Source organism: Erithacus rubecula (genome assembly GCF_903797595.1).
Source record: "Erithacus rubecula genome assembly, chromosome: Z".
Classification (NCBI taxonomy): domain Eukaryota; kingdom Metazoa; phylum Chordata; class Aves; order Passeriformes; family Muscicapidae; genus Erithacus; species Erithacus rubecula.
The window spans coordinates 1,044,097-1,067,607 of NC_136661.1; the positions used below are offsets into that span (position 1 = coordinate 1,044,097).

Genomic DNA, 23,511 nt, shown 5'->3' on the forward strand with positions numbered 1-23,511 from the left:
TTATTGGCATGCAAGAAGCAGCAAAATGGGGGTGAGGGAGAGAAAATCTTGTGGTTCATAACAAAGCCACAGATTATAGTTCTGTTCATAGAGTAGTAAAGGACAAGAAAATGGAAGTTTGTGTGAGAAAAGGGAAAATGGAACTGGGGAAGGGAGAAAGAAAGGAACCATACAATTAACAAATCTGCATTTCTCCTTCAGATAGGCTATTATTTCAGTTCTGCACTGACAGAATTTATTACACCAGGTTAGCACTTGAACAACTCTACATTAAGATGACAAGAAAGAGTTCAGAGCAATAGAAAAGTATCATCTGTTAATTTAGCCTGAGAGCAAAGCAGAAGTACAGAGAAGAATAAAAGAAAAATAAAATGTATTTGTTAAGCCTAGCATCTGGTCAACTGTTTTACATACCGAGGAAGGGGATGGTAGAGGTCATAGGGCATGATCTGCTTGTATCCATCACTGTTAGGAACAATAATGCCAACCCTCTGAGTAGAAGGTACACATAATAAAATAAACACTAAATGATTACATTATACAACTTTTGAATGACAATATTGTATTACATTACACAACTTCATATATTACAGTATTATCAAACAACAAAACAATGTATTTTACCTAAGTTGTCATCTCATTAAAAAAAAAAAATGCTCCCATCCTACTTTTTCTGAGTAACTCAAAGAATAAATCACTGGTTACTACTTTTTCCTTATAAACATATTATTGCTTGACAAATAACCAATCTACTGGTAAAAGTGACCAAACTATTATATTAATTTATGTTATTGTCTAGCATCAAAAAATATGTTTCTATACTTCATACTTCTTGGAGCATGAACCAAAAGTCACTGAGGACAACAGGGGAACTTCTATTTGCTTCAGACACCTCTAAATAAAATCCTTTCTATAACTACGGAAATCCTTTCTACAACTATATGGTTGTTTCTGCCCATCAAATAAAACATCTGCTTTTACAGGGGACAGGATTAGAAAGCTGAGTGCAAGAATTTAAATCTGCAATTCTTGTCTCTTCACCTTAAATGAGTCCAGACCTGCATTTATTTATTTTTCCCTCTGGAATTAAGAAAGAACCTGAGAAAAGATTAAAATGTCAGGTTGGATTTTTTTGGTTTGTTGTAACTTGTTGGCTTGTTTTGCTGTACTGTTACTCATGTGGCGTTACAATGGAACGTCTAAAAGTTATAGAAGGCAATATCATAGAACAAAACTAGGAATCATCTGAAATATCATGCCAGTTATGTGTGAGATGGATGCCTCTTGTCTCATTGGCAACTACCATATCTCACTGAATTGCTAGTCTGAAATTTTGTATTTTGTTCACATTTTCTAACAAAAAAAAGTTTGTAATTTTGACTCAAAGTAACTGTAACCACCTTGGCCCCCAGTTATCAGGCATATCTATTAACAAAAAACAGATGATCTCAGAGGACCTCATTTATCACCTTCATCAAAGCCACTTGGGTGTTTGGATGGGGCAAGTGAGCAGAAAAATCAATGAGTGAATACTAATTGCATTAAAATAAAAGTGTGTCTCCATCCAATTTATGGAGAGATGAAACTGAATGTCAAGAATAAAGGTGGTTTTTGGGAGCCTTTTACAGATGAGAGGTGGTAGGTATGGTGCTATGGATTTCTGCAAGGGGGAAGGAGAGAAGGAGGAGGAAGGGAGAAAGTATTCTCCATCCTCAGCACAGCTCACTGAAAAATGCTGTAAGCATTCAAGGAGTCTTGTCAGGCCAGGCCTAAAGGGGTCTATTCTCCTTTTAGTCAACAGGGGTTTTATGTGTATTACTTGTCCAAGATAGAAGAATGGATTCCATTGTGTTTCCACAGCAAGGAGTCAGCGTCAGGTCAGTGCAGGAATTTTCCAGCGGAAGCGCGGGATGCAGCTGGAGCCTGGAAGTGTGTGAGAGGGACCAGACAGTTCCCTCTAAGACCAGCAGCCACTGCAGCCCCAGGAACTCTCTGCATGAGTGCACATATTTGACTCTTCGAAGGGCTGTGTATCCCCACAAAAAAAAATCTAAAAATCTAGGAGAGGTTGTTCTGGCGCTGGGAAACTTCAGAAAAGACAAATGGGTCATTTAGAGGATGGTCAATGAACAAGGCTTTTCACACTTAGATTGATGGGTAGACATCTGGAGAATGTGGAGGAATTGTGTACAGTATTCTAAAAAGACGGAAGGGAACTCTTTGTGAGGGTTTTTTGCCCCTGCTTTTGGAAATTTGATGTTTTCCTGACTCTTCTACTACTGCTGTTGAAGTTCTACTCTGAAGCTGTTTGCACTTTCAAGCTTGCTGAGAAGTGGTTGGAGAAAAAGGCTAACATAATGAGTTAAAAAATGAAATAATTATACTGTAAAAACATCTACTGCCTAAGAAAAAAGGAAGTTTCAAAACATTTCATTGCAGTGAAAAGTATTTCTTTTCTAATAAACATTGTGTCTATGCATAATCCAGGTCTATATGCTTTAGAATGCATTACTTCCAATACTGTTCAGATAGAAATAAGTGAACCACAATCGAACACTGTTATGAATATTAAGTTAACATTTACAAAGCACTAGGTTAATATTGTAATTGGAAAGGTTTGACCCTCAAAAGTTTTTGCATGCAAAAATTGAGCTCCACAGATTTATTGATGCTCTCTTTGTGCATATGTGAGGGGCTGCCAAAGGCTCTCACTCTGTGACTACAAGACAATGAATCACAACCATAAAGTCATAGCAAGGAAAAAGACCCCCACAATAATACACAATGGTTTAATTTATGACTTTAAAAAAGAATTTTCTTAAAGATAAAACAAAAGAACAGATGATCATCCTACCATTAATGACATCTGCACTTTTCTAGTTAGCATTGTATTTTTTGAATGTGTTCCATTAAAAATCCCTAAGACCAAAGTAACACTTCAAAAAAATCTTATGAGATTACTTTGGTGTATTCTTACTTTTTGATGGGACAAAGTGGTTTAAATTCCATGAATCTATCAGTCCATCATACTCCTATGAACAAGATGGGAGAGATTTACTTTATGGGGTTTATTTACTGCACATTACTCAGACAATGCAAAGGGCATGGTGTGCCAAATGAGCAGAGGAAATAATAATTCCTTCACTGAAATATGCGTGAGTAGCTAACAGGACTCATTCACAAAATATCAAGAGATTTGGCAGGAGCAGGAGCACAAACAAAATTGTTTTGCAGAGCTGTTCTGTCTCCTATGTCTGCAATCTCCCATGCCTTTAAACAAATCCTGTCATATATTCTGCACATTGTTTGTTTTTCCCTCCTGAGGGCTGACAGTCTCAACACAGTTGCTCTTCCAAGGCACCTGTATTGTTAGAATGGGAGCTGCACATGACAGAGGTGAGAGTGCTGCAATCAGATCTGCCATCTCTGCAAACATTCAGCCTTCCCCTGGGATGAGTTTCACAGCTGCATTCCTTGGAAGACATGTTTGGTTAACTCATCCCCAGTTGCTCTTTTTCCCCCTTAACCAGATTTTGCACAGATGACAAGTTCAAGTGCCTTTCTCCTGACAGAGCTAGAGGGCTTTGTAAAATAATAATAAATAATAATAATAAATATATACATATATAAAATAATAACAATAAAATAATAAAATAAATAAATAACAATAAATAATAATAAAGTAGCTTGGGTTGGCTGTGCTGGAAGACATGAAAGCTCTCACCACAAAATAAAATAGTTTAGCATTTAAGCCAGCAACTCTGTGAAAGCCATGATTATCACTGGACAGACAACAAACTTGTGCAAAAGACTGCACTTCAACACCTCAAATGCTGACACTAAGGTGGTGTGTGATACTGCACTTCAGTGATCTCTGAAGATGCCACACTGTGACATTGTCTCCTTTTCCTACAAGAACCTTCTCTGTGTTAAGAAACAGTTAATGAGGCCCACAAAGAGATTGTATCTGTTAATGCCTCCTGTGTATTATTTTGTGAATCCATTACTTTTTCTCTTCACAGCTGGGGTTGATGACAGTAACACCACAGGCACAGGAAACATTGGTTTCAGTGCCTACTTTTGCAGGCAGCGAAATGGTACTTCCCAGTTATGCTACCAGTATCAATTACCTTCTGACTTCTGGATGCTAGCAATGTAATCTTGAAGAACTACCATAAAAAATTGTATTTATATGTCCTTTTATATGCTCTTAGTACTTTGCAGATTGGCAACAGCCAATGTCTGCTGCTTAAACACTTAAAAATGGCATGTCATTCAAAATCTCCTTATGAATGAAAAACACTATTGAGAAAGCCATCCTTTTGTGTCAGCCTCAAAAAAAAAACTCTTGCTTTAAACAGAATGTCTGTTTGGCATTACATTACCTTACCTTTATAAAAGAGTCTTGTTTATAGCACAGAGATTTTAAATTCTAAGCAACATATGATTTAATTATTATTGTCACAGACTGCTAAAACCCAATCTGTTCACAGTGCTTGAAAGAAGAGCTTCCAGTGAAAAGCAGAAAAAGTAATTCCTTCCAGTAGCATTACTGTTAGGCTTCTCAACATCTCCCTTTTTTATTCAATTCAGCATTTTATGGTGGTTTGGATGAACAGTGTTTGATAAAAAGAGGGAATGAGCTGATAAGCAGTTAACATTACTAAATGTTAACAACTGAATATCCAGTGAAAATTTCTGTAAATTACCATTTACTTGCTGCAATTTTGGTGTCTTCCAGGACTCAAAATAGACTAATTTTCCTGTAACTTCATATTGGGCAGACAGATACCTGTATTTGATGCTCATAGCAGTACATGATTTTCCCACCTGACAGCTTGTTATTGGAAGCATCCGGGCAACTCCTTTCTGCCTTTCTTTCCATGTTTCATTAATATATGTTATCCCCTCATAGCTGCATTTGCTCTGCTATTTACATCTTTTAAGTGCTTGACAAGTGCTTCCAGCCTCACCCCCCTGCCTATTCTGACAAGTTTATTTTCCAGATTAATTTAGATTAGTTTTGCCCAGTCCAAAAATTCAAGGTTTCAACTACTTGTCTTGAGAAGAAATGTACCTCTTTGGGCATTAGAATTACATTAGTATAGTTTGTATACCATTACTTGTTCTTCATTACTAAAATTTAAATTTAATTTTACATTTGCTTTTGGTAATGCCTACCTCTGCCACCACTCAGTATGGATATTTAAATGAGAATGCTAAAAGAAAAACTTTGACAAGAAGGAGGAGGAGTCTGCCATTTTGCTGGAGGACTCTGTAAATAGTACATATCTGAGAGTCCCTTCAGGTCTCTGGACAGTGAAAACCTTGCTGGCATGAGAGATTTCCCCCCAAAGTTTCCACAGATATTAAACATTATTTCTATGGCAGGCTTAGAGGTAAAACTCCAGGAACTGAAGTGTTAAAAGGAACACTTTATACTAAAGGCTTGCTAATATGAAATTTTTTAGACACTGGCTTTATGAATTTAGCATCTTTGCTGAAGTTACTTTTAGAAATCTTTATACAACATTGAAATCTCCTGGTAAAAACACAAACAGAGCTTTTTTGACTCAGAAACTCCCACATTAGTGTGCAGCAGCAATAGGCAAAAAATATGGGAGATTGGTAATAATGAAGAATGGCTGGGAATGCCACCTAGAAGCAGAATATGAAATGATGCAATCTAGAAATAATACTGAGAGTATCCTGGTGAGCAAGTGAATCATAAGTGGGGCAGCAGCCTTTTTCACATTGGTCAAAATCGCCTTTTGGGGGGGAAGCCTTGGAATTATGAAGAAATGTATCTTCTGCCTACAGCATCTTAGATTTATCCTAAAGAAGTGTATAATAAACCTTTTGATAAATAATAATAAACTAGAACAAACCTTTTCTCTAAGTAGGACAAAAAATTCCATTTATTTTTTATTAAAATATGCCAGAACGGAGGATAAAGATGAAAGTTAAAAATACCTTCCACACTATGAACTTTTGGGTAATAAAAAGATTTTCACTTAATTAAGTAGGTGAAATACTAATGCTGGATTTTGCCACATAGAAGGGCAGTGGACTAGACTGAATTGGCTGCTGTTTGCATCAGTAGATAATACTCATACAGATGACCTGTTGCCAGTCAAAGGCAGACAACTGTAAAATCATAATGGGTTATAAATGAACAAATTGCTCCTTTTTACTTTGTGAGGCATGAGATGGATCCAAAGCAGATTTGATAAGAGAGGATGAATTGAGTATTGATGTGCAGGGATTAAAAGGCATTCAGGTGTCATTGTGTATCTGTGAGACATGAATTACTGGTATGAATTGGATTACAATGTATGTGGCTGCCTCTGCTTAACTTGGAAAATGAATATGTATAAATTACATGTGCTTGATAAATAATCATCCACATACTTTCCCATGTTTATTGAGACTAATCTTTTTTGCTATTCATGATGCCAGCAATATGGTTAATTATTGCCATAGTGAGCCAAATAAAGTAAAACATTTTTATGCACTAAACCTAAGGAGGCAACTTACTGCTGGCTCACACAATACTTGTGGTATTCATTTAAACTTTTCTCTCAGTTTATCCTTTGCTGAAAATTTTAGTGTAAGGTCTCCTACAGCAACCAGTTCCTTGATTCAGTGTCACTATGGTCTTCAATTACTATTTTCTGTGGCACTTGTTAACACACCATAGGAATAGTCAGCAACTGCTAATTAGCTATGCCTCACTGGAAATGGGTTTGCCAGGAAAAATTAAATTCTTTGTTTTATACTGGTAGAGCAGAGCAGCTCTCACACAGCAAAGACACTGCAGAGCCAAGACACCCTCCTTATCCATGCTTCTGACTCTGTGTTTCTGCTTCACCTACCCTCTGCTTGACTGCAGGAAAACATAAGGAATCCAGAAGTTACCACAGATTTCCTCTGTTTTTTTTTTTTTTTTCCTTGGGCTTGTTGATTCTTGAATTCTTTACAAAGGCACTTACGAAAATAGTAATTTGAAATTTGGCATACTGTGAAGATGTTTCCAAAAAGCCAGCTCCTCTGGGATGGCATAATTGCATTTCTAAATGACTCTCCCTCCCCTTAGGGTCTTTATATCCACAACTTTGCCTTGTTATGTCTTATATAAAACAAAATTGCTTCCTGCCCAGGAACGTCTGCCCAGCTGTTACTCTTTTTTCTTTTTCCTCCCATGTACCACACAGTCGTCTGCAGCACCATCTGAGAATATGTCATTTAAAACCATTGAGAAAAGTATGGAAAATACCCACCACACAAATTCCAGGGGCAAATTACATATTTGACCCAGAACAGTATGTTTAAAAAATAGCATCTTAGATTTAAAAAAAAAAAAAGGCAAATACATAAAATTACTTTTTCATTGAGACTATAATAGGTGACACTAGAAGATAGGTTCCCCTCAAGATAGGTTCCACACTGATTCATATTTTGCAACAATCCTTTTCCTGAAATATTCATGTTTTAGCCTTCCATCTGGTCATACTTGGCCTCTGCTGGCATCTGTCTCTAACAAAATGTGCTTAAGGGAACAAAGGCATATAAACTGTGATGCACTCTGGGTAAAAGTGTCTTCAACGACAAAGAAATCTGAGTGTTAACTCCAGAAAAGGTCAGTGAACTTCAGTGAAAACTTCCTCTAAGAAGTAAAATTGATCTTTACCTTCACATGATTTGTTCTGCTTTGATAATGCCTAGCTAAAGCTGGACACTTCTAAGCTCTAAAGCTGATACACTTAGTTTGGGCAGCAACCATCCTCAGTCATGTGGATACATAGCCTCACAGGTTTCTTTTTTTCTCTGACCACCTCTAGCAATCTGAAGTAACACAGCAACTTTTTAGGTGACACTTGCTTGGACTCACTTTATCACACTTGGTAAGAAACTGGCCTAGAGGGAAAGGAGCTGGTAATAAAATGGCTTTAGGGCATCCTTGTCATGCCTGCTGGACTATGTTTAACGATCTTTCAGCAGAGCCACAAGAGGACCAAAAGATTACACTGAACAAATAAATGCTTGCTACTTATTGAATGGCTACAGGTGGATTCCCATTGAAGTTCAGGACAATAAGTGCAACAAAGGACTGCGCTTTTTTGTTTTGTTTCTTTTTTTATACATGAAAAAACTGACTATATGATTTTACTACATTTACTATTAATCTTCTGAGGAAGAATGCATAGGAAGTTCTTGCTAACTACACGGAAGAATGTCTTTAATGTGCAGGGCCAGTGAAGTGGCACAGATTGCCCAGCGAGGCTGTGGAATCTCTCTCACTAGGGATATTCAAGAATCATCTGAGCATGGTCCTGTGCCACATGCTCTGGGATGACCCTGCCTGAGCAGGGAGGTTGGACCAGGTGACCCCTTGTGGTCCTTTCCAACCTTACCCACTCTGTGATTCTGCAGAATCACAGAGATAAGAATTTCATGCATGGCCAAAGGATATTGTTAACTAGAACAAAATCACTCATTACATATTAAAAGCTGCCATAAATGCAAATAGGCTTTTTATCAAGGAGAAAATGAAAAAAAAAATCCCATAAAAATAGTTCAGCTCACTGATGAGCTGAACTGACAATAATTTTAATGTAAAAATATTTTTTTCCATCTCACTAACACTTAAGATATATGTATTGATCATGGGGATGATAGTGTGAACAATATGTTTTCTCATACTTGGTAACGATTAATGAGGCAAAATATATTCTGAGGGGAAGAAACAACCATTTCAAATCAGTCTTTGCAATGTAAAGATGCTAAATAGAGGTGTTCTACACAGTGTATTTTAAGAATGAGAAGTTGAATTATGTAGGATAAATGACACTGTGAGTAACAGCAACAGAATATTTTCCTATTTTATTTTACTCCTTTAGACCTCAGTCTCCTTTAAAATTAAAGCCAACAGACCTTGCAGGACAAGGATCCAGATTACACTCTTGAAGTTTCGGCTTTGGCTTGATATTTTCAGGATAATAGTGACAGTATTGATCTGCTACTACCCGATTGCTTCTCAGATCAAAGCACTCAGCAGATGTCAGTTGATAACCTGCAATGTATAGAGGAATAAATAATATGAGATGTGATGTTCTTCCTGTCTGGCTCTGAAATGTATCTAAGTTCTGGTTTGGAAAAGAAAACTAATTTCATCTCTCTTCAGTGCTTTTGGACATAACAGCTGTTGTTTTACAGGTCAGATTGAAAACAGCAATGTAAATCACATGCAGTAAAAAACACTAGATAACCAGTATGGTCAAAAATTTAAAAGTCTAGAAAAAACAAAGGAAAAACAAAGGCTGAGGGTTCTTAGTCATCAAGAACTGTGCCCTCAGTTTCAGTATAGAGAATAAACCTGCTGGTAGGAACAGGGACAAATGGAGATATCTTGTTTTACCAAACGAGGCCCAAATCTCATCACCCTTTATTTTTGACAGCTGCAGCATTAAATGCAGATATGTAGCTATCAAGATATACTTTATCTACAGAATCTGGCACAATGCTGAAAATCTACAGGCTACTGCCATATTGCTAAATCCCTCCCTTCATTTAGTTGAAACTATTTAGATTTTTAGATTTTGCCGATTTTTAAGGTCCAAAACTCAGGACAGAACTTGGGACAGGTCATGAATGCAGATGACAGTTTCTGAAATAATTCATTACCTCCACCACAGGATGCTGAACAAGGGAAAAAATCAGTTTCCCTCCATCTGTGAATGATAGGTTGGTAGAAGACGAACTGGACTGAACTGTCAGCAGCACCAGCATAATGGATCTGGAAAAGAGGTTACATCAAAGAGTCAACCTAGCACAAATGCTGGGAAGAACCTTGCAACAAGCACCTTGCAGGTTGGAGACACCTTCCTGAAATACCAGATATACTTTGCAATATGAAAACTAAACACAAAAACAAAGCATGGATCAGTGAGAAAATTTTGAGTTCAAAACACAGTCAAATAAATTTGTGGGCATAACCAGTGACCATTTTGGGACCACATTCTGAAAAAACTGAGTGCATGGCAAATGTATGATTAGTGCTATTGAATAATCTTTTAGGGACAGAGAATAGGGACTGATGTTCAATGAATCAGAAAATCACCTTCCTCTACCTACTGTCCCTGACAAAAAGACATAGATTTTAGATCTTCAATGTTTCCCAAAAAACATTCTCTGACCAGTTATAACACACTTGATAGTATAGAGTAAAATAAGTGAAAAATAATAAACAGTATAAAAATAATAAATATAAATAGATATATAATAAACAGTATAAAAAACCTTCAATTCACCATTTTTTCCCTGAGGTGAAGTCTTTACTTTATTCTTCTTCGTGGCACTGTCATTATTATAAAGTTTGTTCTCCTGCTGACTTTATTTTGCTTGCAAAAATGCTTCCATCATAGGCATGGAATCCAGTCTGGGGCTAAGTGCACATCAGTAAAACTCTCTTTAGAGCCTCCAAGACACCTCAGTTGGCATGCTTTCAGTACTAGGTGTGCTGAATGGATGTCCCACATAAACAATTGTGCAAGGACTGCAAAATGAGAGACCTTCACACTGGTAAAGCGGCACCACTTGCACCTGGCCCAGTAAGAAAAACTTCCTGTTTGATATCTATGCTGATTAATCCAGTTATAAGGGCTCCAAAATCTCAGCAGGTTATCCCTTGTCCCTACCTCTATGCCTCTGCATGAACAGCTGGCAAGGGATGAACAAAAATCGGCTACTCTCCTATCCTAGGATCCAGTATTTCAGTGCTATTTGGGTGTCTCTGCATCAGTGGCATGATGTTATCACAGCAGAGAAAACTGCTAAATCACAGCTAGAAAATATGGACTCTTCTCCAAGACAGTACTGCTGCTGTCAGGAACAATCCTTTCCCCTTTTTTTCAGACAGTTTAAATTGTTTAACCACTGCCTTCTTTTCCTTTTTTCCTCTCATGTTTCAAATGAGTCTCCTAGTTTTGGAAACGCCATTTTCCCCTTACTCTTCTCTCTTTCCAAACACCAAGAGACACTGTCAAAGAATGGTCTGTGAAACAGAATAAAAACATGACAAATTGAGATGAACTTTGTAACTTGGGTGGTTTGTTTTGTTTTCCCCTGTAGATGGACAGCAACACGATCACAAATCAAGATATATACTGAAGAGCAGCAGGAGTGCAAGAATATTGACGCATGCATGAGGTCTGGTCCACAGAGAATAAGGCTGTCCTTTTCTAATTAAACAGTGATGTCAATTCTCAAAAGGAAAAAAACCCAAACCAGCTGTAGCAATACAATTGCTTCAGCAATTGGGAGGCTTTTTGTACAGATCAATATTGTTTGAATGTGTGTGTCAGAAACTGGATACCTAATTCCTTGTGCGGGGATGGTGCATTAATTACACATTTCAGAAGGGTCTTTCTGGGCTCATGAAAGCCTCAGGCACTCTTGGGAATAATGTTTTGTTGTGCTGGAAGCCATCTGGGGAGGTCTCTGATCTCAATGTGCAAGAAAGGCATCCTCTGGGGGGAATTCTGCTTTTACTCTTTGTTTCTTAAAGATCATCAGTGATTCCTAAACTCAGATCTACTCAGTACAGTCTGCAGTGAATCATGAAGAACAGGTCAAGAGCTGTCATGTGGGCTACTATAAAAGGAAGGGGAGGAAAAAAGAGTTTACATTGAAAAAAAAAAAATCAGGAAGAAAGAGCAGTTCCTCTCTCTCTCTGCAGACTATTCCTGCATGTCTGGAGTTAACTGTTTCAACACAGAGAAAACACAGAATGTACCACCTTTTGTAGCTTAATGTGGAAGTCACTCATATGATAACAACATAGGTGGGAAAGATCTACAATGAACCACAGTCGTAAGTTCAAATTATACAAAACAAGCAAATAAAAGAAGCATACACAGTATTGTATATTTTGAAGCAGTATTGTAAGCAGAAGAGGAACAATAAATGGTGATTCTACATAGCAAAAAACTTATTTTTGATTTTATTTGACTGTTTGTTAAAGCTAAGATATTCATCCAGGAAAAAACATTACTGGCTCCTGAAAAACTCAGGGTGAGACTTGATAGCTAGATGCTGTAAGAAGTGTTGTTCTTTGACTGCACAGGGCCAACTCCCACACATTGAAATACTCAGCTCTGTAATACGATTAAATTTTTTACCCTTGGAGTATTAACGACACCCTTGCAGCTATGAGAAATGCCAAAGATCCAAATAGAGATGGCCATCACCTGAGAATCTCAAGCTATTCCTCTAACAAACAATGAGTTTTGCAGACTTAGGTAACTGAACTAGAAAAAATGGCAATTGATCATTATATCTGCAAATAAAATCCTATCTAAATTTATTAATAGCTTAAGTCAGAAGTACTCAGATCTTGCAGAGCACTCATCCCTGCATTTGTGCATGGCAAGTCCCCAGATATCATCCGTGACTTGCTCTAACTTTCAGAAGGACTCCTAACATTAGAGCAGCCCTTACCACTTTTAGAGAATCAGAGAATCAACTAGGAATGATCTAGGTTGAAAAAGACCTTTGTGTTCGTCTAGTCCAACCTATGACCTAACACCTTCTCATCAATTAAACCATGGACATGAGTGCCATGTCCAGTCTTTTTTTAAACACCTCCACAGACAGTACCTCCACTACCTCCTTGGGCAGACAATTCCAGTGCACAATCACTCTTCTACTGAAGATTTTTTTCTTAATGTCTAGCCTAAACTTCCCCAGGTGCAGCTCAAGACTGTGCCCTCTTGTTCCGTCACTATTTGCCTGGGAGAAGAGAACAACTCCCACCTGGCTACACTCTCCTTTTCAGGCACCCCCAGCTCCCTCAGCTGTTCCTCACAGGGTTTGTGTTCCAGCCCCTCACCAGCCTTGTTCCCTCCTCTGGACCCACTCAAGGGTCTCAACGTCCTGCCTAAACTGAGGGGCCAGAACTGGACACAGCACTCGAGGTGTGACCTCACCAGTGCTGGGTACAGGGGAAGAATGGCCTGCTCCTGCTGGCCATGCTACTCCTGATACAGGCCAGGAGCCATTGGCCTCCTTGGCCACCAGGGCACACTGCTGGCTCATGTTCAGTTGCTGTCGACCCTAAAGAATAACACTAGTCATCTACGAAACTGGTTAAAACAAAAGTCCTCAGAGTACCCACTGTCTAGCCTACAGTCACTACCAACAGAAATACCATTTTTTTTCTGTTGAAAGACCTTGGGAAAAAAATAATCTCTTTCAGACTGTTTTTACACCACTTTTGTTAATGCTTGTCTAGGATGATGCAAGACAAGCACAAACTGTTGCTTGGGTGAAGTTTGGTATTGATTAAATGCAGATTTGGTTTGGAAGATGCCACAGAAAGTCAAATGAAAACAATAAAATAAAAATTTGAACACAGAAAGAGTGTAACCTGAGATATTCTGATCTTCACTATGAACAAGAGACTGCAACATCTGACTTCACCTTTGCACTTTGTTGGTTTTTCCTATAGCTCCAAAATTTTGTATGAAAAATATTCTACTTCAAGTGCTACAGTATTGCTGGTTGTATGTAGTGATATCTTGCACTGAAAGATTAAACAGGACATACAAGAGATTTCTTGCTGTTAATAATTTGTTCATGGAGGAAATAGGAGCTAGACATTGTCATGGGAATGACAATTACTAGTCTGTTTAAAATAACATTAAAGTACATAAAATTTAAATAATGAGAGATGCTGAAGGCTTTCAAGCATACGTTTTAAGACGGTTTTTAGCCCTCTACACCATAATGCCTCTGAGCTTGTCTTGTCATTCCCTTGGAATGCTGAAAGGATCTCTTCCCTCAAGGTCCAGGGAACATGTCTACTTCCCACTTCTGCATTCACATCCCCTGATTGTGATAGCCCTCTGTTGGATCAGCCTGGTTTTAGTGTTTTTCTTATGAAAGTCAGCTCCACCTGCTGCTTATCAATTCAAGCCTCTAAATCAGCCAGAAAAATCCCTCTGAAATTATTTTACCACTGATTTACATATTTTACAAAGTATCTCTGAATTGAATTTGCTCATTCTGCCCTAATCTTGGATTAAATAGTATTTGTTTAGGTGATAAGTGTGTTAAAAAGCCCTTAGATTAATTCTCTCACAAAACCAAAATAGAAAACTAGAAGGTTTAAATCTTTTACCAGTTCCATTATTCTGCCCATAAGAAGAAAAAAAGAGAAAATCACTGTAGTGGATTGGCTAGGATAGCTGGTAGTAATGGAACCTGGAGTAGCAGCTATTAGCAATTAATCACCTGTAGAGAATCCACTAGTAAGTACAATAAATATGAATGTTTCTCAAATGAGAAGACCAAAATCATTCCATGGAACCAAATACTCCAAAACCAGATGTGCTGCATCTCTGCTGTGATACCAATATCCCAGACACTGTGGAAAGACCATATTACCACCATCAACATGCTCCCAGGGTAAGACAATTCACCTTCAAACAAGCCACCTTAATTGTCACGACGGAATATTTATTAACCTTATTTTTTAATAGCAATATCTAATAAATCAATATAAAAAGAGGATCCTATTGGGATAGATATTGTATAAAAATAAAATTAACAAATTGAAAGGGCACTTCATGCCACACACACACAAACTATTAAAATCTGAACAAGACTGGCACCAAGCCTTCATAGCACTAAAAAATGACTGATTTTTGAGAGATATATGTAAACAAAAATTACAGAATAAGAAAAAATTACAAAAAAAAATTTACCAGAGGAATAGAAAATTACATGTCTAAGAAAGTCTCTCTACTGCCTTAAAACCTGATAGTACATTTCAGATTGGCAGTATTTTAAAGAAGTATGTAAAATTAATGGTAACACATCTTCAGATCCAAACAGCATCCACCCAGTTGTTTCAAATGATGTACTGGATGAGCAGATCCAAATCCCATATGATCATATTCAGCAAACTTAAATTCATAAACTACAGTTAAAAATACATAAATATAGATAGACATTTGTAACAATTTTCAGAAGGTGCTTCATGACTAATGAGCAAAACTTCAGTCTAGTATCTTCTAGCTCAATCACTGGTTGAATAGATAGAATGTAAATAGAGAACAGAACTTTAATAGTATCCTGACAAAGGTAATTTTTTCCTGAGCATTCTGGTTCGCTTTGTAAAAGAAAATGAACAGAGTTTATTGCTCTATTCTTTTTCTAGGTCCCTCACCAAAGGTCCTGGACAGTTCCTCCTAGAAGATCCTCAGATGAACTGATGACTGGGTAACAAATAATGGTCCAGTAACCTGCTCTTGCAAAGGATGAAGTACTGTGGAATCCCTCAGGGATACATGCCATAGCATGAGTAGTTAGTCAGATGTCCATATGAGCAGGATAAAGGATCAGCCTTGAGCTTGCCAAGCTGGCTAAGGAAAAAACTTATGAATGATCCCTAAAATGAAAACCATCTATGAAAGCACTCAAAGTTTTAACTGACTAAAATTCTAGTTAAATTAAAAAAAAAATGGCTATGGGAAACCCCAATTAATGGGCTAGTTTAGCCAGGGGTATTTGTACTATTTGTACTATAAGTACACCCTACAGCAGCCATTCAATACTTAAGGGGGGCTAAAAGAGAGCTGGAGAGAGGCTTTTGACAAGGGCATGTAAAGACAGGATGAAGGATAATTGTTTAAAATAAACAGTTATTAAACTGGAAGACGGTAGATTTAGTTTAGGTATTATGAAGAAATTCATGTGAGCATGGCTGGACACCGTGAAATGTTGCGCACAGAAACCGTGGATGCTTTATCATTGGAAATGTTGAAGACTGGGCTAGATGTAGCTTTGAGCAAGTTAATCTAGTGTTCCTGACTATGGCAGTGGAGTTGGAACCAGAGAATCCTTGAGGCTTCTTACAACCCAAATCATCCCATGAGTCTATGCAGACAAAAAAAAGAGGTTGATAAAAGCCATTGGTACAGACATGCTTCCAGTTAATTCGATCAGAAGCATGCCAAAATAACCTCAGGAAGACATATCTCAAGAGATACTTTTGCTTTAGAAGAGATTGACAATATTCCATCGATCTCTTCTAGATGAAGCAAAGTGTTTCAGCGAGTTGACCTTGCTTTCACAAAAGCTGAATCAGTCAAACTAAATGTTAACTATTACTATTTCTGTGCACTCAGCCTTAATTCTATCTTATCTACTTCCACGAGCACCATCTTAACCCCAAGTTATCAGGGCTTTCAAGATTTTCCCCCACTTTCCACCTGATAGGAAGCCTTCTCCCAAATATGTGATATAATCCCTTATGGAAACCTCTGGCAGCATCAGAACTAAATTGCACTGAAGACTCTTACTGCCTTCACTCCCAGTCCTAATATGGTAACTACAAACAGTAGCTCTTTGCTGCTAGAGCAAATTTGCATCATTTGGCCTCTGCCTTAAAGCAAGTGCTTAAATAATTTATTTCATGCCCCAAACTAAATCACTGTTCAAAGTGATCAAAGTGTTCAAAACAATATTTAATCCAACCCTGGCCCTAGACTGACAAGGCCCATCAACCTCTCTGCCAGCTGGCTGCCTGTACATCCATGATCTCCTGCATGCCCTTGCATGTCCCAGGAAGTCTAGACTAAGTCCCAACCTTACTTTCTTCTGTTAACCTGGAATGCTATCAAATACATTTATCTCATCAGCACTTTCTGCCAGTGCTAGACTGCAGCTGAGCCAGCAGTTGTCTGGCTAGCTCTAGAGTTCTGTGTAATTCAGCATTCACTTTTGAGTTGTATTTCATGACTTTTTTTGACAATTGGTGGCCAAAACCCTAATTTCAGCAGTAACTCGGCCCAAGTGAACCCAGTTCCCACAATTTCTAAATCAGCCAGCAGGCACACCTCAGCCACCAGCACAAAAATAAAAGTACCAGACAGTTTCTCCTGGCAGCAGCCCTTAGCCAAAGCTTGTCGCTCCTAGCACTACAAAAAGACAACATCAATACAATGCAATCCTAATCCAAATCCCTCTAAAAGCCTCCAGATGAACATATGTGCAATCCAACTTTGTTTGCAATCCAAGTGCTTGGTCTGGGCAGATGCTATGAATGAACCCTCATCAATACCAGGGATTTAAAACCAACATAAACATAGCCTAGCCTAGATCGAGGCCTACAACTGTTTCTCCTCCAAAATAAACCCAAGCCTAGATAGTACCTTCCACTGTTTTAAACCCACTGGTCCTTGATGGCTCACACCTCAGCTGCAGGGCTGGGGCCCCAGTTGCACAGTCAGCCTGTGAAGCAGACCCGAACTGGCTGAGCTTTGCCAGCCTCACTTTCCACTGGCAGTCCCTATGGTGGTTCCCCTAAGCCTGTCACTAATGTGGCTGATATTTACAGTCATCTGGTGACGACTGTTCTCATCATATGGTCATCTCTGGACTCTGACAGAACTGCTTCGTACTGCTCAAAGGAGAGCAGATGGGTGACATGAACTGGGCACCCCAGAGTCTCTGCTTAGGGTCTGAAATGTACAGACATTGCTACCAACAGAGGAGATGTTTTAGCATAGACAAGTGAACAATCATGACACCAGCAGCAGAGCAGATCAGGACAGCTCTGCTGCCCAGGGAGTGTCCCCCTGTGTGATATTACTATTTTTATCGCTAGACCACAGAAACAGACTGATTTCCAAGTGGAAATGGACCTTCATTTCTTCAGGACTATTCAAATAGGACAAAAATTTCTTACAGAAAAGTAGTTCTAGCAAGATTTAACTTTACTAGCACCTTTTCCAGATCTTTTGCCTTCCAAAAATTAAAGTTTACAGTAGACACTTACAACTCTCAAATGATCGATATAAGAGAATGAAAAACTTTGCTCCTTCTTCAATATTTGTGAACACAACTTTTTCTTTTAAATACAACTGTTTTACTGAATTATTTTTACTGTTTACATATCTTGTGAAAAGATTGCCAAGAGTTTTTGCATATAAGCAATGTACCACTAACTATTATATAGTAAAGAAATCCAGCATTATACAAATCAGCTCCTCCAGGAACAGCATGAGGTTTCTTCTTGCAATTTTGAAGCACTCTGTGTTACCAATAAAGAAAGTTAAGTGTCAAGTCTCACACTGAGTATCTACTTCTGAATCATATCCAGGCGTCTAACTTGACCCGTTGGAATAAAAGCATTCAAGGTCAAGTGAAAAGAATTACAAGAATAATTCTTGAGACAATGATTCTAGAACTAGAGGTCGATTACATCTACAAATTCATTTAGATCTGTTTGCATAAAAATCTGCCTTGGCCCAGGAAAGTAAATCTTTACTTCCAAAGAAATCCCATTTCATAAGGAAAACTTACTAAAACCATAGAGAAATATTTCCTCTGATTTTTTACAGAGCAGTACTTTAACTTCAAAACCTGAAAGCAAAATCATCATAGATAAAGCAAGTATATAAAGCATTCCAAGCCTCACACAACTGAGAGGTAGCATCTTGGATTACATGCATCTGTACATGCAGCTGTGTATGCTCATATCTGATAAAATCTAAAAAAAATAAATATACAGAAGCAAAAAAACCTGCTAGAAAAATAATTTAACAGTGCAGAATAACATCTGTGTTGCCTGAAGTAATACCTGAAGTATCTTCCATAGTTGTTGATTAAAAAAAAGCAACTGTCATTCAAGAGGAGAGAATTTTTTACTGCCTAAACCAATGCAAAATTTAATTCTAACCCTAGAAAAGATCCTACAACCATGAACAGTTGATTGGGAATTTTTGGTGTATTTTTCTATATCCACAAAAGACAAGAGATTTAACATCTAATGAGTTATGTTACTTTGACTTTCGAAGGTGCAAACCCATAGGAGAACACAAAATAGTTTCATCTCAATTCAGCAGTGTCTATTCTGCCCATGCCTAGCTAACTTGCACACTCATATTGCTCATTGTCATCATTTAAACAGGGCTCTCCTTTGAATTAACCAGCACTTCTTACCTTGCTTTGATAGAGAAGGCAATGCAAGAACTAAGGGATAAAGGTATTTTCCCTGTCATAAAAGACAACTGTAGAAATTACCCTTTTAAGGATAACTGGTCTACATGATCTGTAACTAGGCTGCCAGAAATTTGCAGACAGTAGAAATAAAACAAAGAGAGAAATACTGTTTACATTGCACTTATGCACACCATCTCTGTATCATTTGTAGAAGAGGCAAATGAGTTTCAGATATTTTCAACTGAACAGTATACATTTTAGTAAGGCGTTTTTGTTTTGCCATTCAAAGTGGAAGGAACGTATTCCTTAGTTCAGACTTCTCCTTGTGAACGAGTTCTGAAAATTGCAATTTGCTTTTTGAGCTGCTAACATACCACGATGGGCAGGTGACAGTCTACAGGACTGTGCTTCTTCCCCAGCTAACTCATTCCAGCCCAGCTCTGCTTAACCCAGGACAATCACTTAGGACATTTTTCCAGTTCACTGTTCAAACTTCTAGCTGTCATTAGCTCAGGGTTAAAGCAAATGTCATCTCCCTCTGGGGTTCATAGTGAAAAATTTACATAGTCCTGGACATGATACAGGTTTTGAAGTTTTACAGCTGAGATCCTTCAGGTTCTTTGGATCTACTGGAAAAGAATTAATTTTATTGCAACTCCCAAATGTTGTTTTTCGTAAGTTTGTTTTCCCACAGAATGTGTGCATTGCTTCCAGCAATGTGTTTTATATTACCTGGAAGAATAGAAATGCTCTAATGGGAAAAACAATTTTTCTCTTACTGCCAGTGCAACAAAAAGCAGCACTTCAAAACGATGCCATGACTTCTCAGGCAAAATTATCCCATTTATTTTAGAGTTTGGGGACTTGACTCTTCACTCTCTTACAGTCTTCTGTGCAACTACACTTGTATATATCCAAAATACTATGGGCCAAAGATACATATTTTTACTTATCACAGACAAAACTGGATGTCATTGATTTATAAGTACCTCAGTAGTGCATATAGAAAGTAATCTGTCTTTTCTTGAAATGAGTTAATATTTTCTTTTATGGCACATGTTGGCTATGCCTTCCTTGACATAAATGCAATCTCACTCTCCTGAGGAGTTTCCAGTGAGGGTTTCATCAAATACATAGCCATAAAGAATTACATGAAGAGTACAAGTGATAGCCTGTATTGTGATAAACATCTGCTGGAAAATTAAGATCTAGAAAAATCTCTTTCATCTTCCTAGTACATCTTGTCTTACTTTATGCTGCTCTAAGATGTCAACGACCAATGACCCTCACCTTGATAGTAAAATCTCCACTGAGAGGCCCAGATATTCTTAAGATCTCCTTGTCAGGAAACTTCTGGAAGTCAATGCTAGAATTTTCTACAAGAAATGAGCCAGTGGTGCTGAGGCTGTTTTCACTCTTCACACCTTGGAGAGTCTTAGTTTCCAAATCTGAGAAATAGAAAAAAATTGTCAGGGAACCAAAGCATTGCAATTTGAAGTGAGAGAAGAAAAACTAAATCAGCACAAATTAATAATATTGCAACTCTTTTCCCATAGTTATTCCCATTCACACACTTTCCTTTTATTTTTTCTCTTCCATCTGCTTTTCGTCTGTGTTCAACCCTTAGATTTTTAGTTCGCATTCCCCTCCTCACCCATAGGTCATGTTTTCACTCTCTTACAGACACACTAATCCATTCCTTGCTAGGCATATTTGGTGCTGTTTAACTCACCCTCAGTAAGTCACGCTCCTATGTGGAGCGTGACTCAGACCTTGGCCCATGAGCACTGCTAAGCTGCCGTGCCCTCTGTCAGTTCAAAGGTGGGTCACTAACCACATGTTGTTGTGGAAGACAATTAACTAAAAGCAGGATATCCAGGAAAGAAAGATCAGTATGACAGCAATCCCATTTCCTCTCCAGAAGCAGTCTGACCCATCTCAGTGGAGCAGAAGGGGAAGTGGGTGCTGACCCTTTCCGACTTCTCCATGTGGCTCTGTCTGTATTCACAGCTCCTCAAAAGTGGGCATTAATTCAGATACTGTTTTGTAGTAGCTACTTCTGATTCTCATATTAGAAGCAATGATAATTTCTTAAATAGAAATCAACAGTCAGAAAGTAGGTCTGTTTCATCATTCAGCTAGCCTACCAACTCCACATTACGCTTTACAGCACATTCACCAGCAAACTGTTCTCTGGTAGTTATTTAAAAATGACAGGGAAAAGAAAAGATTGCAAAGCTGCAAACCTTCCACATATATTTATGAATATAGATAAAAAACCTCCAACATAGTGAGGCAGTTAAGACATACTATTCATCTATGATGGAGATATATTTTCAAAGACAACAAAAAGAAAAAAATGTTTTTATTTGTGTATATTAAGTTGCTAATTAGGGAACAAAAAATGCAATTTCAGTAATTAGACTGCTTTTCATGATGGATTAAGGGAATTAATTAATGAATGAAGTTGCCGAGGCAGTACACTAAGGATTTGAACTATAGTGATGAATTCCTTGGATTTCAGTGAGACCAGTCTCTTGCTCTGTGATGCACTTGGCCATCTATTTGTGTTTGGAAAAGGCTGCATGCATCAGGAATAAAGATGGTTTTAAGACTTGTGTATATAATCAGTCTCATGTTGATTTCTCCCACAGCCAAAGCTCTCAGGGTAAAATGCTCCCTCCCCCTGCAACTGACTGTAGCTCATACATATATAAAGTCCTTTGATGGGTGAACAGAAAGATTCATGGAGACGTCTGAAACAAGAAAGGGATGTATTTGGACTTATTCATGTTTACACAGTCAGTTAATCTAAATCTCAACCAGTGATTGAGGCAGACCTTGCTGATTCAAATATTTTTGTCATGAAATATGATATGACCTGAGTGAAGCTTTAGATCCATCTCTTCAGCTAAAATCTCATTTCTCTCTGAGCTGTCTTATAGCTCAATTTCACTGAAACAATAACAAAAGTACAAAATTTTCTACCTTGGAAGAGAACATCTATATTGGAAAACAAGACAGGAGAGAAAGGAAGAGTGCATATCATGTACTGGGAAAGTAGTATCAGCCATACTGGAGCAGCTCAGGAATACCCAAAGGGCCACCTAAAACTGAGGTACCGGCTGCATTTGAGCTTTTAACTAAAACATAACATATTTTTTCTTGGTTTATAACCTATAATTTGCTGGTCTTTTCCCACAGCTTTTAATCTGAAGAACCCACTTCTTTCTCAACATAAGTAAGGAGTTACAGTAAAGGACTAGTAAGCCATCCCCTATTTTGATACCTGTATGAAATTTTTGGGTGAAAGAAAATATGAAGACAGTGAAATGATTTGGTGTTTCACATCTTTGCTGACACTTATGTTTGTATCTACTGTATCTACTGACTGACAAACACAGAAGACATAAACAGTCTGTGCTGCAGAAAATTCCTAAAGATTTTTGGAAAAGGAGAAGAGTAGCCTAACTTATTTTACAATAATTTTTTGCTACTGAAAGGTCAAGCAGTATAGTTTGGGGTTTTATTCTGACAGTAAATATATTTTCTAATCTCTAATATTCATTTGCTGCTGATGAGAAAGGAAGCAGCTTGTGAGCAGCTATTGCACTGGAAGATGAGGAGAGGGCTGCAAGGCGCTTCTATTCATGAAACAAATGGATTTGCCTTCAGCTCTAGCAGAGTATTCTCAAATCCTGAGGTTTCTCCAGAAAAGAGGGATGTACAGCTGCTGGGATACACAGATGAAGCAGGAAAGTGTTATAGCCATTATAAGTGGCTATGAATTCTGATATGGACTAGCAGAACCCAGTGGTCTTAACTCTTGGGAGCAGTATTGCTGCTGAAGAACAAGGTTTCATTTTTGCATGCTGTTTCAGATTTTCAGAGTGTGATTTAGTGTGTGTGTGCATGCACGCACACACGGTGGGAATGCATATGTGTATCTACAAGAGAGAAAAAGATCATAACAGAGATGTGCAAAAGTCATGAGCAGCTTGATGGCTGAGCTGGGCTGCAGGGAAGCTCACACTTTACTATTCTCAATATTTCACTCAGTGATATGCATTTTACTAATTTTAAACAAAAAGCACTTGACACAAAGTGAGCCAGCCAAAGGATAAGCAAACAGAAATGACTAAAAAATTATGGAGGGGCAAAGAGCTCTGCACTGTTGGTCAAAGTCTGCTTTGAAAAGAGTGTACCACTGAGGGGACTGGGTCTGAGGAAAACTTCCAGAGCAGCACTCATCCATGTGTTGAAATCTGTGATCTGAGAGAGGGAAACCAGACACCAGGGTGTAAACAGAGCACAGCAGGTTACCAAGGCTCTCTTAGTCAAGATTACACCAACTTCTACTTACATAAATGATCGGGTCCTTTCAGCACGAGGCGAACTTGCCTGCTTCCATAGGGAATAGCAACCACTGTATCATTCACTGCGGGAATGCAAAAATGCATGGAGTAAATAAGCAAGGAAATTCCCATCTGTTTTCAAATAAGC

The 23,511-nt window shown here is 38.1% G+C and overlaps 1 protein-coding gene across 4 annotated transcripts in view; it reads right to left on the reverse strand.

Annotated features, from left to right (window-relative positions):
- The window catches only part of ADAMTSL1 (ADAMTS like 1), a 394,686-nt gene that overhangs the window by 103,635 nt on the left and 267,540 nt on the right, over positions 1-23,511 (reverse strand). For 3 of the 4 annotated variants that reach the window (XM_079330161.1, XM_079330159.1, XM_079330162.1), the window contains 5 exons: positions 23,372-23,446; positions 20,299-20,456; positions 9,685-9,796; positions 8,935-9,073; positions 415-465 (listed from right to left, as the gene is read on the reverse strand). In XM_079330161.1, coding sequence (XP_079186287.1) covers positions 415-465; positions 8,935-9,073; positions 9,685-9,796; positions 20,299-20,456; positions 23,372-23,446 — 535 coding nt within the window. The remainder of the gene's footprint in view (positions 1-414; positions 466-8,934; positions 9,074-9,684; positions 9,797-20,298; positions 20,457-23,371; positions 23,447-23,511) is intronic. The other variant, XM_079330160.1, reaches the window with a different exon arrangement.